This window comes from Lissotriton helveticus, chromosome 6 (assembly GCF_964261635.1).
Source record: "Lissotriton helveticus chromosome 6, aLisHel1.1, whole genome shotgun sequence".
NCBI classification, from domain to species: Eukaryota; Metazoa; Chordata; class Amphibia; order Caudata; family Salamandridae; genus Lissotriton; species Lissotriton helveticus.
In genome coordinates this window covers 497,572,826-497,585,638 of record NC_136067.1, presented here as the reverse complement: position 1 = coordinate 497,585,638, position 12,813 = coordinate 497,572,826, and the positions used below count along the sequence as shown (strand labels likewise).

The window sequence follows — 12,813 nt, the reverse complement described above, 5'->3', positions numbered from 1 at the left end:
CAGGACCATCAAAGGCTTCCTTCAACCCTGCAGCATAACCTGGACTCTGCCATCTGTGAGGCCTGCCCTGCCAATTGGTGCCATTCTGGACCTGGGCCCTTGAAAGGTGATTTTCTGCTGTCCAGAACCATCAAAATCTACCAACCGACGCATTGCCCTTCGATGCAGGAGCCGATCGATGACACATCTGCATTGTAAAGGCGCTCGTTGTGAGAGAAGTCTGCCTGAGCTTGCGAACCATCCATAGTGCATTGTCATGGATAGTGGGTGTGAGAATCTGGAAGTGAAGTTTGGGCATTTTGCGTATTTTGCTTGTTCTGCGATTGCAAAAAGGTCTATCTGTGGGAACCCATATCTGTGGAAGCTGCATCCTGCTGAGGAGGTCTGCAAAATCGTTATCTGTGCCTGGGAGGTATTCCACTAACAGATGAACGTTTTGCTGTGAAGCCCATCTCCAAATGGTCTGTGATTGACAAGATAATTGCGGAGACTTTGTGACCCCCCACACCCCCAGCTTTTGTAGATAGTCTACGGCTGTCATTGTTCGTCCGGACTAGGATAATCTTGTGAAAATGGTGAGGTAGGAAAGCTTTCAAAGCTAGGTGAACAGCTTGATGCTTTAGGTAGATGACGTGGAGACCCCTACGCTTGGCTTCCCAGAGACCCACACTGTGAGATCGTTGAAATGTGCACCCTATCCAGTAAGTTATGGGTCTGTCGTGATAGATATGTGGGGAACAAGGTCGAGAAAAGGCAGCCCTTTTAAAAGGTTGTTGGTATTCCATTATTGCAGAGAGTGATGAGTTTGGCATTCTATCAACACTAGATCCAATAACTGACCCTGTGACAGACTACTGTCGAGCTAAACATTCCTGTAAAAAAAGCATGTTTATTCAGCCATAGAGTATCGTGGCAATACAGGTTGCTATCATCCCTAATAGGCGCATAACTGTCCTCACAGTGAGTTGTCGATTTGACTGAAATTGAGGTAATGTCGGAAAATTCTGGACTCTTGCAGAATTGGGATAGGTTCATGTAATTTGTGTGCTTCAAATAGCCCCTAGATATGGCTGAACCTGTAGAGGATGTATGTGTGACTTTGAAACGTTGATGGTGAATCCCAAGTGGTGGAGCAGATCTTTTGTAATCTGAGCCTGTTGACGAGGGTTGGCTTTAACAAGCCAATCGTCCAGATATGAAAATATATGGTCTTTTTTTTCTGCATCGATGGGCTGCTACCACCACTAGGCACTTGATGAATACGCGGGGTGCAGTTGTCACCCCAAAAGGGAGGACTTTGAACTGGTAATGTTTGCCACCTAGCATGAACCCGAGGTATTTTCAGTGAGCTAGGTGGATGTGAAAATAGGTGACCATTAGGTCTAGTGTAGTCATGAAGTCGCCCTGTTGGAGAATTGGGGTCACGTCTTGCAAGGTGACCATGTGGAAGTGTTCTAACAGGATGTAATCGTTTAGTGGTGGTGATCAAAGATTGACCATTAAGATCCGCCCTTTTAGGGTATTAGGAAGTATAGAGAGTATACCCCTGAGCCCTGGTATTGAGGAGGGACGGATTTTATAGCTCCTTTGACAAAAAGAGCCTAGACTTCCTGTTTGAGCAATGCTTGATGTACCAGTGATAGCCTGTGAGTGGGAGGTGGAATGCTGGGAGGTGTGGTAGTGCGGTCCAGACAATAGCCATGTTGGATAATGACTAACACCTACTGGTCTGATGTAATTTCTTGCCATATGGGTAAAAAATCCTGTAATCAACCCAGACAGGCATTAGATATATGACCAGGGTACGAGAGGGATGTCATTGTTTGGTGGAGGGTGTTGCTCCACGCGGGAGGTATCCTTACCTTTACCTTTGGCATTGCTGCACCTGTAGGAACCTAGGTAGTAGCCCTTTGGGGAGGTATTAGGGCCCTGTTGACATTAATAGGAAGAGGAGACATCAAAGGAAGTCGCCTTTGAAGTTCCACGATGCCCGGGACAGCGACAAGTAGCCGGAGGAGTAGGTGTCTGAAGGGCACCCATTGCTTTCGCCATCTCCATATCTTGTCTGATCAGCTCTAATGTGGCTTCTACTTGAGGTTCTAAGAGCTGTTCCTTGTCAAAGGGGATATTAAGTACACTTTTTGGTACTTCTGGTATAAAACCGAATATTTGAAGCCAAACGTGATGCCCGAGTAAGATGCTGGTATTAATCCCCCTAGCTGCGGTATCAACAACATCTGATGTAAAGCCTATAGATAGTGTTAGATAGGAATTTCGCTTCTGTGACAAGTTTTTGCCCATGTTTCTTATGCTCTTCCAGGAGATACTGGAGGAGATCCTCAATTTCATCCCAGTGAACACAGTTGCAATGCACTAGAAGACCCTGGGGGTTGACGATGCGCCAATTATTAGGTGCTGGCACTGCAACTGTTTTCCCTGCAGCATCGATACGCTTACTCTCCTTATCAGGAGATGGGTTATCCCCAGTAGCCTGAGAGTTGGCATGTATGCGAGCAGTGGTAGTGACTAGGGAGTCTGGTGGTAACTGATCTCTAATGTACATGGGGTCAGACGAGGAGGGCTTATTTTTTTTTATATCAACTCTGGGTGTTGACCTTAGCCCTAATAGGATTCTTAAATATATATGCTGTGTGTCCCAGCATGCCATTTAACATTGGGAGATATTGTGCAGCCCTGAGTATCGAAGAGGAAATCCTCCTCTAGAACCTCCTGATGTAATTTCATGTTGTGGAACGTAGCAGCTCTGGCTATGACCACCTGATATGAGATACCATCAGGAGGAGAGGGGCGAGCAGGATAGAAGTCTGGATCTATGTCACTGGGGAATCAGCATCATAGGCATCACCAGGGGTCATCTTGTGGTGGTGGCCCAAATGTATCTTGTGCCCCACCATGCACAGCAGTATCTGATTGAGGAGAGCTTTGTAGTAAGATGTTCAATTAACCTTCCACAGAGTGTGGTGGGGAAGGGGAAGAAGGTGGTGGGGAGGCTGGTGGGAGGGGTAAAGGGCTGGAGGTCTTATCCACTTTCGTCTTCTGTTTGGGAGGAACTTACATGTCTAAAGCCCTTTTAGGCGGTGGAGGAGGAGTTTGAGCGGAAGCTTTTGCAAGGATATGATGGGTGTGGGGGTGGATCTGCTTTTGTTTCACATCCAGCTGTTCTCATCTATGTAGGATTGACTCGAGTGGTGTGTAGTAAATGGACTTTGAGCTTGGGCTTTGAAGATTTTGTATCCAAACTTGTTTTCGCCATCAAAGCTACGCTCAGCACCAAAGGGGTGGTCGTCGTATATGGCAGTTGGCTCGGTATCAATGTTCGAGTAGGCGCTGGCTGTCGGCCAGGACGAAGTATTCGATGCCAAAGGCTTTGAACAAGTTGCTCGATGCAGACCGTGGCTGGAAGCCAGTGGTGGACTGAGGGTCTCTGATTGTGGATCTAACAGAGTAGAGTGTCTTTTGGAGATATCTGTACAATGTATGGGGGCAGAAAAAATCATACTCACAGGCTGCTGAGCCGGTTCGACATCCTTCATTTCCAGATCGACTTTGAGGTCGAAGTCAGAACTGCCCTCGATGGAAAATGCCTCTTCCATCTCAGCAGACAGCTGAAGGAGGCTTTCTTCCTCCTCCACTGGTTCTTCATCGAAGATGTATGGAATGTAGTTGATGGGTCTGCGAGACATTTCCAGGCAACGCACTCAGCGGTCATGAAGAGTTTTCTTCAAGTGGAAAGATTTTCAGATGGAGCAATTCGCTTCCCTGTCTTTGGGTGGCAAACACAGGTTATGGACCAAGTGTTGGTCGATGCGGGGATATTTGATGTGGCAATGTGGGCAGTAATAGAAGAGCGTCTGTTCCATCACTAGTCGAGCATTCATGAAAGACTACGATGAAGTCTTACGTAAGCCTCGAAGGGTGAGGCCCTGCGAGGCCTGCGGTGGAAGCGAACCGAAGTAGAAGTAACTCAACATGAAGATGAGAAAACGTGAACGAAAACAATACAGATGAAGGTAATGGGCTTTGCGAACCGAAAGACGAACTGTGACAGAGACGACAAAGGAGCGAAGGCAGGCACATCCTAACAAGACAGCATAAAGAAAATCTAATAATGGAGTCCATGAGCATTATCACAGAGAGGAGGGGTGAGACTACCTAGTGACTCGAAAGACTTCTTAGAAGAATAACAGCTTGCACACATCCAGACCCAACACTAGATGGCATGGGTATCCAAAGCATGGGTATCCAAAGCATATGTATCTACAGCCACACATGCCTCAAACTATGTAAACTTCACTGGTGACCTAGCTCTAGTCAATCTAGGAAATTTCAAGTCTCTACGTACACATTTTAGAACAGAACCTGTAGATGCAGAAGGTGAACTACAAAATGCTTTAACTGCATTTCTGGAAGCAGTAGTGGCTGAAGAAGGGTCTGGACCGGATCTTCTAGAGGAGTTAACAGAGAAGGGCCTGAAATGCTCCAAAGAGGAGTAGCAGGAAGCTGACACAAGGTGAGTAGCTGCTTTGGTGATACAATGTATGTCACCAATGCCAAATAGCCATGAGTTGATGTTGAATTAAGTGATGTCAATCTTTGCAATGCTGATCTAATGTGAAGTCGATCTGGGAGTGAAATAATGCAGTGTTGAAAGTCTCAAGGTCGAATGTCTCGATTTTGAATGTCTTGGCCCAGAGTATTTTAATGTTGGGCACCTGCTACCCTGCCTCAATGAGGAATGGATAGAAACTGGTTATGACCTTATTTCATTCTTTAATGCAAGCTTATGTTTTACGCTTGAAGTAGCAGCTTTCTATAGCAAGCAGGAAGCAGACCTCCCAGGCTTCAGACGATGGTATGGTCAACACTGAAAGTCAAGAATGATGAGCATGATGCAGACTCCTGTGCTTCGTCCTCTCTTTAGATCTCCTATCCTGGAGTCTCTTGGAAGAGGTGGTAAGACACATGAGTAGGAACACCTTTTTTGGTCTCTACATTACCTCTTCTGTGTTCTTTCTTGCTCTTATGATCCTCCAGATTTTCTATGATGTGAATACCATTTCTCTCCTTAAGGGTTCTATTGAATATATTTTGAAGAAATTACGGTCCTTAGTATAGCGAGAAGGAGGAAGGCACACCACACAATGCAAGAGTGGATCATTAGCCATCTTTTTCATCCCACTGGAGGGCACTTTACAAAGAGTGAAAGCATGTTTCTCCTTACAAAAACCCACTTCTAAGTTGGAAAAGCACGTGGAAATTCTTACTAGACGTGGAAGACATTGAATTAAGTTTTAAAAAATAAGAATCTGAGGGAACATTCTCTCGAATTTAGGTGTTAAGAGATTCTAACAGCGCTCAGAGATCTTCTTAAAGCAGCCAGCTAAACAAATGGCTACCAAGTCAACTGCGAGTGCGAGGAGGGTGCTGGCTCTTGAAGGAACAGTGTACTATTTTCAAATTGTGGCTTATCTGGCTGTATACTACTTCACTTTTCTTCAGCTTTTCTAGGCAACACCATTAAAACTTATGTAGCAGTGTTTCTATATGTTGGCTTCAAACTGCTCAAAAACTTCTAGAAAGGGAGCCATAGATAGGCTAAAGTATGCCTACCCGGATTTTAGAATGCCAAATGTAGATTTCAACTATCAAAAGTAAAGTGTTCAGGAATTCCCACACATGGGGCACTATTATTCTAATGTTTATGACTATAAAGGAAAGCCTATGATTCAGACGGAGCCTCTTTAGTCTTATACGAGGAAGGTAATGAAGAATGAGCTGCAATAGCACACAGGAGGATGGTGCATATGTCACAATAACCATCATGCTTTCTTCTTAGAGTTATTGGTCTTTATTAAAAAAATAAAAATCCACAGAACAAAAATATGACAGTGCGCATTCATTCATATTTCAGACTTATTAAATCAGTATAGAAAATACTTTGGCAACAGGACAGTCCCACAAAGTTTCCCCAACACCACCTATGGAGTAATTTCCAACTACTTTGACTGTAAATATGGATTTTTTTTGCATATCTTCAAAAATAAACGTTGATAATTCTAGTTGCACCAGGTCATCAGTTTTCTTCAAGCTGAAACTATGTTGCCCTCAGAAATTACTGTGCCTAAATTAGCTAAGGCAGCCTCACTACCGCAATTCAAACATACATGATGTTACTATGTTTACAGTGTGCGCAAGTTTGTTCCTTAGATCCATTACTCGTGCTGGGGTCACAAAGACGCAAACGTAAATTAACACCACCATGGCAGGTTCAGAGTTATACGAACAATTTCCAGATCCACCTCAACATGGAAAACAAAGAAGGGAACTAAACTAATATCGATGAATATGAACACAGTGGATCGCACAACACAAATGTTATCATCAATATCAAAACCAAATCTGTCACTTGGTGAGAGAAAGCTCTCTATATCAGAATGGCACCAAACACCAAGGAAGTGGTGGACAATCTTGATGGATATGTTCTTTGAAAATCATTTGATCACTGCAGCTAGACCTAGTGAGCCATTACATCTTTTTTTGAGGTTTGAAGATGCAGTTTAATACAAAAAATGTCAGTTTTTCGAAGTAAAAAAAAAATGCGAATAGCCACTTCAATATTCATCATATTAGAAACTTTAGGTACTTCCTTCTACAAAGAAAATTCCCTCTGACAGGCTTTCTCTCCAAAAACAAGACATGCAGCATGTGAAAAGCATTAATGTGTAACATCAGTGCTGTTTCTTTTAAGAGTTTCAATGAAAGCACAAATTTAAATATAACATTATATATAACCTTATCAGCTAAAGTAAAACAAGGACTCTTCCTAAGCACAGCCTCCTATCTGGTAGCAAAAAACACAAAACGATGAAAACGTGCTGGATGCAAAGTCCAAAGACAGCATTTTACATTAAATTTCGAAGGGACTAAGGTAAATAGCTAGGGTAACCTTTGATGCAAAATATTCCACGTCCCTTAGAATAGTTTAACTTCTAAATGGGTCTATTTACACCATCAACTACAGGGTTGTTCCCAGCTCATTCCCACATTGGATAGGGATTTATTCCTGCCCGTCTAAGGAGTAAATCTCTGACCATTTCCAGGGAATTCGTGCCCCAAAGCGCCCACTCCCTGTCCCTGGTGTACGATTTACTCATGTGCCATATTAAACATCAGTGGAACAATATTACGCATAAATACAATGATTTAAGAATTGAAGTTAACATTTTCTGAATTCCTTGTACATGTGGTATTTGCTATGCTTAAATAGCAAACTGTTTCTGAATTGCGGCCATGCTGCTTAAAGTAAACAAAACATGTGACTATCAATAAGAGTAGATGTTAAATAAAACCTCACCTGTTTCCAGCAACATCTAGCACATGAAGTTCAGTAGCAGCTGAAATTTCTGGAGGAATTCTAGTTAAACGGTTATCGCGCATACAAAGAACGTTAAGACTACAGCAGCCTCCAATCTACAAAACAGAAGGAAACATGCTATTTAAAGAATTTACACAACCCAATTTCATAGTTTAAACATGTTGACATGTTGTTATTGACACATTGCAACTGATTTCGACAAAGAAAACAGCCTCAAGTACTCTCCTTCGATGTCCACCTTGTGAACACTTCTTTTACCCGCTTAAACGCGGAGGGGTGAGTTCCCAGCGCTAAGCCCTCTTTTCCTAATGTTTTAGCAATTTTACTTTGCTCACATGACCTGACCAATAGTGCACCACTGTTCCACAGAAGATCGATACTTTACCGATACATAGGGCTTGCCAAGAGAGCAAACCCGCAAACACCTCTTGAGGTTTAAGTAAATGACACCTCAAGGAGTTTGGGAAGTCTAACATAGCTGTCTTTTGTTCTGAGGATTCCATAACAATTTGGGATGAAACGGCACACAACCGGAAATCTATGCACTACGCTGGCAAGCTAAGTATATTCCGTACAATCTCCCCATACACATGTATGCACCGATGGGATATACACAATATCATGTTTTGTATACGGAAAATGGTGCAATTGTATTTTCTGCTTAGATTTGATTTGGGCTGTCAAATCCGAAATAGATTTGCTGACTCCCCCTTGATGGTCTTTGCAGTTTTAGCACCAACAGCCCACCTACACCATGCATAGGTAAATGAAATGCACCAACTGCATGGATGTATGCGGATGATAAACTTCGAGTTTGCATTAAAACCAATTGTACAGCTTGGTGAAACTAGAGATCCTGGAAGTGGGGGTCATTTAGAGCTAGGCATGAAATCCTGGAATATCCCCATCTATTATACAGAAAAAGAAGACATTTGGAGTATTTCTGATTCAAATCCAACGAGCACATAACAATGCATTTATAGTGCACACACCAGCTACCATTCCTATTAATCGTTGCTTGTATTTAGTAATGCTCATCGTTTTTCAGACTTTGGATAGGTTAGCGCTAAAGAATACCACATGCATACATAAACCTTTCCCCACAAATAATATGAATTGTGGAATGAATCAACACCAAACTCAAAAAGGTCCTTTAACTGCCACAAACCAACAAATATATCATTTACCGTTATATTGCAGAAAAATTCAACAAGCCCCTCCCCAAAAAAAAATCGCTCCCGAGTAGCAAGTTCAAAATCAAGCAGCTAGACTGTACTTTAACAAAGTACATTCATTCCTAAATCTGCTATTAAACGTTCTAGCTTGCACCCAGTCAATCCGCAGCCAGGGTTCAATTGGTAAAAAAACGGGTAGACTGCCCTGGGATGACAAAACCATAATCTGGGAATCTCCAGCCTCCAATCTAGTCAAGCCTATAATCTTGTGAAAGTAACATGTCCCAAGACGTCTTAGTGCAACAGGTGTAAATATTCCTATAACACAGGGCTGCTAAGCAGTGCATATCTTTTCTGGTGCCGTTCAAGGCTTTCTTTAAGAGAGTAGGTAGCCTTTCAAACATCTGTCCCAACTAAGGCCTCGATCCAAAAATTCAGATTATCCAAATGTCTACCTCGCCTATTTATTTATTGAATTTATTGGACCCAACAGCTACCCAAAAAGGGTTTCCCGGTGCCAGAGCGGACTGGGTGAAAGTAAGTGGCAGTTTGTAGAGATTATTGGTTAAATAACCAGGTCTTCAAGGCTCTGCGGAAACGGGTGTAGATTGTTTCTTTATGAATAGTTTAAGGAAGGGAATTCCAGAGTGAGGAACCAAGATAGGTAAAAGATCTGCCTCCCATCCTGGAGAGTTTGAATCTGGGTACATAAAAGTTTTCTAGAGAAGCAGAGCGGATACTGTTACTGATTATCACCATGCTTGCTCTATATTGCTGCTTTCAGCCAACATGCAGCCTCAATTGGACGCAAGGCAGCACGTTTGGTTATATATAAAAACAATATAAAAACAATAATTAGATACAACAAAACAGCTCCTGCAATGGAATGAAGCAATAATCAAGAGCATAGAGAAGTCTAGTTCAAGGGAAAGGAAAATCAAAATATTTATCGCACAACAGACTACACTGGACTATCTTTCTTGTAAATGGAAAAATGCGCCAATATTGCTACACTTTGTAGACATTCAGTACAATTGAAAACCTTATTGCTTGTGCTTAGGTAAGAACCTAAATACAGCAAACCAGTTACCTGCCCGTTACAAATAACAATAGTTAACTAAAGTTAGAAAAAAAGAACAACTAAAATTTACCAAGTGCATTAACATTTATACTATAAATAAAAGACAAACTACATTAACAACAGATCGTATTTTCATATTAAAAAAATTCAAAATACAAACAGATACACTTGGCTGACACAAAGACCGTGGTCACTTAATATCCTGCTTCCAGGGCTGCTTTTTAAAAATGTATTTTTTACAAAAATTTAAAATCAGATAATCACTAGGTCAACTGGTGCACCTTTTCTACAAATAAAGTCTCTGTGGTATTAAAGGAAGGGTGTGAAGTAGAGAAGCAGCATCTGCAATACAACTGCAAAAAGGTCCAGGACATTGTGAGGAAAATTTAACTAAAGGGGTTTAACTACTCTGGGTGCCCTGATGTGAGCCTAAGCATGTGGGAAATTAAACAGTGACAGTTTCTTTGGGAGGGCGAGGGGGTGTCACCCCTGCCTGCTGCAGAGGAGCTAAACATGAAAAATAAAATGGCAATGAAATGATTTTATTGTTCAAATTTAGTACGCAGCAGCCTCCAGCCAGGATAAAAGGGAGTGTGTCCCTCTCAGCTGCCGATTGCCAGCATAGCGGACTAGAGGAGCAAGATAGACCCTTCCAAAGTACGCATGTCAGTTTGGCAGGAGCAAGATAGACCCTTCCAAAGTACGCATGTCAGTTTGGCACGCTCTCTTGGAGTGACATGCCCACTAAAGGGCTCTCTTGAGCCGGCCAAAGTGACTTGTGCATTTTGCAGCTCTCCACTCATTTTTCTTAGACAGCTGGGTGGAGACCAAGCACAGGCCTAAAGGGCTTGAAGGAGAGTCCAGCCAAGACGCTCCATCCAATCCTTATGAGAGCAGCGCGAGGATTGGTTTATGGAACTTCCTGGAGGCTGGAGCCTGTAAAGATGAAAGAGGAGGGACCGAGGAGGATGTCGGACGTGCAGCGCTGTCTAAAATGAAAACAACGTCCCCACTTTGCACTCTAGAGTCAAACGTCAACAATTAATCAATTGGTTCAGAAGAATTTTTATATAGTCGTCATAGATAGATCCTAAAAATTATTCATTTATTTAATTTCATCCTATTTGAAATCATCAATTAGTCGTGTTAAATCACATGCTGCAATATTGTATTTCCAACATATCCCAACGCATTTCGGGACTGGCCCTTCGTCAGGGGAACTTCGGATTTCAAGGCAGAAAGTGCTCGTGCGATGAAATATGGCTGGTGCCTTCACCGATATGTCAGTAACTTCAATGAATCCTCACAGTATGTCGTGCTGAGGAAATGGGACCTCAACTTTTCAAAACGTTTTTGGCGGGCCTGCTGAAGTGTCGACAAGATTGGAATTTTTCATTCAATATTAGCAATGTAATGTTAGAGTAGATTAACATATTGGTATATATTTAAATAGAGGAAATATAGTTGCCTTAATCATCATCTCAAAAAGTGCAATTATTTTCACATCTATTTAAAGAAAATATAATATTAAAGAATATAAGGGTACAGCGTTAGAGTAGACAGAACCTTCCACAAACTTTCAAACTTTGATTGCCCATCTTCATATCAAAATCTTAAGAAAAGTTTACTCACCTCTTTCGGTATAGACATCAGTCTGTTCCGATCTACATTCAAATTGTTAAGCTTCTTAAGTTTTCCGATGCTCTTTGGCAAAATCTGTAAAGATATCACAATTAGTCTGCAGCTAATTACTTCTTTTTTAATTAACAAGATAAGCATGCTTGTAGAATATATTTGAAGCTGAAAGCCTTACAAACATCAAAAGGTATTCCATTCCACTCCGAAATGAGTTAGTGTATAGATTAGACATGCATTCAACTGCCTGAGGTTTACTATTCTTATGGCATATGGTATTTAGGCTCATGGGTATAACACATTATTCATTCAGCTTATAACATTAAGCCTAGTAAAGGTAATGAAAAAACAAGCACAGGTGTTACAGAATTAAATTGTACTGATTTTATCAAACTTGATGGGGGGGGGAAATCTATGCTGACCTACCTACATTTGAAACTGACACTCATGCTACACAAATCCAGGGTAAATGCCCTAATCCCCTGAAGAATCTTGTTGTTTAGAACCAGAAGAGGCATTCCAGAGGTGAAACAGTCGGAACAATGCAGGCAGAGCCACTTGTATTCCGACCACGCTTGCCTTAACCACGCATATGAGTGGTTAAGGCAGTGTGCGGTATAGCTGCAGCTTGGCGGAAGCAGGAAGACGCCAGGATGAGAGGACGGGGTGAGGTAAGTGGGACTGAAATCGGGTTTTGGGCTGAGGTTTTTCTTTTTTTTTTTTGGGGGGTGGGGGGGTTGTTTTCAGGGCTGAGGGGGGTTGAGATCGTTTTCAGGGCTGGGGGATCAAGGTCGTTTTCAGGGCTGGGAGGGTCAGGTCGTTTTCAGGGATGGGGGTCGTTCTCAGGGATGGTGGGTCATGTTCAGGGCTGGGGAGCGGGGTAGTTTTCAGGGCTGGAAGAGGGTTGAGCTTGTTTTTTTAAATTAGGGGTTAGGGTATTAGGCCGAAGGGCAGTGGAAGGGGCTGGGGTACTTTTAGTGATAGCGTGGAGGATGGGAGGGGGGGGTCTAGTTGGCATATGTTAAGGGACAGGGTTTTAGTCCTCAGGGCAGGGGGAGGGAACAGGTAGTCAGTATCGTTTTTAGGGCTTAGGGGAGGGCGGGTCGTTTTTTTTAAATGGGGTCAGGCTTTTAGGCCTAAGGGCAGTGGAAGGTGTTGGGGTAGTTTTAGGGACATCGCTGGGTGAGGGCGGTATATTAAGGGTTACGAGACGGTTCAGGTATCTGGACTTCAGGGTGGGGAGGGCAGGTATGGGGGTTTGTAGCTTAGGGCAGGAAGCGGGGCTCACGACCTTAGCCACGCATGCCCTTTTACCATTCATGCATTTACCATGAAATAGTGTGGGGAACAGCATTTACAACGCAACTTTAACAACGCAGTACCTTTACGACGCAACCATTACAACGCAAGTCATTACAACGACTTGCGCTGGGAGGCGCTCTAGGATAGGGAATAGTTTTAATTTACTATCCAACACCTTCCCTACTATCCACGGGGACTAGAGTTGGAATAGTAAATTAAACTAT

At 42.7% G+C, this 12,813-nt stretch overlaps 1 protein-coding gene across 1 annotated transcript in view; it reads right to left on the bottom strand.

Annotated features, from left to right (window-relative positions):
• The window catches only part of LRRC1 (leucine rich repeat containing 1), a 538,119-nt gene that overhangs the window by 37,900 nt on the left and 487,406 nt on the right, over positions 1–12,813 (bottom strand). Inside the window, exons 10-11 of the mRNA XM_078647950.1 lie at positions 11,285–11,368; positions 7,376–7,491 (exon numbers count right to left, since the gene is read on the bottom strand). Of these exons, the coding sequence (XP_078504076.1) occupies positions 7,376–7,491; positions 11,285–11,368 (200 nt within the window). The remainder of the gene's footprint in view (positions 1–7,375; positions 7,492–11,284; positions 11,369–12,813) is intronic.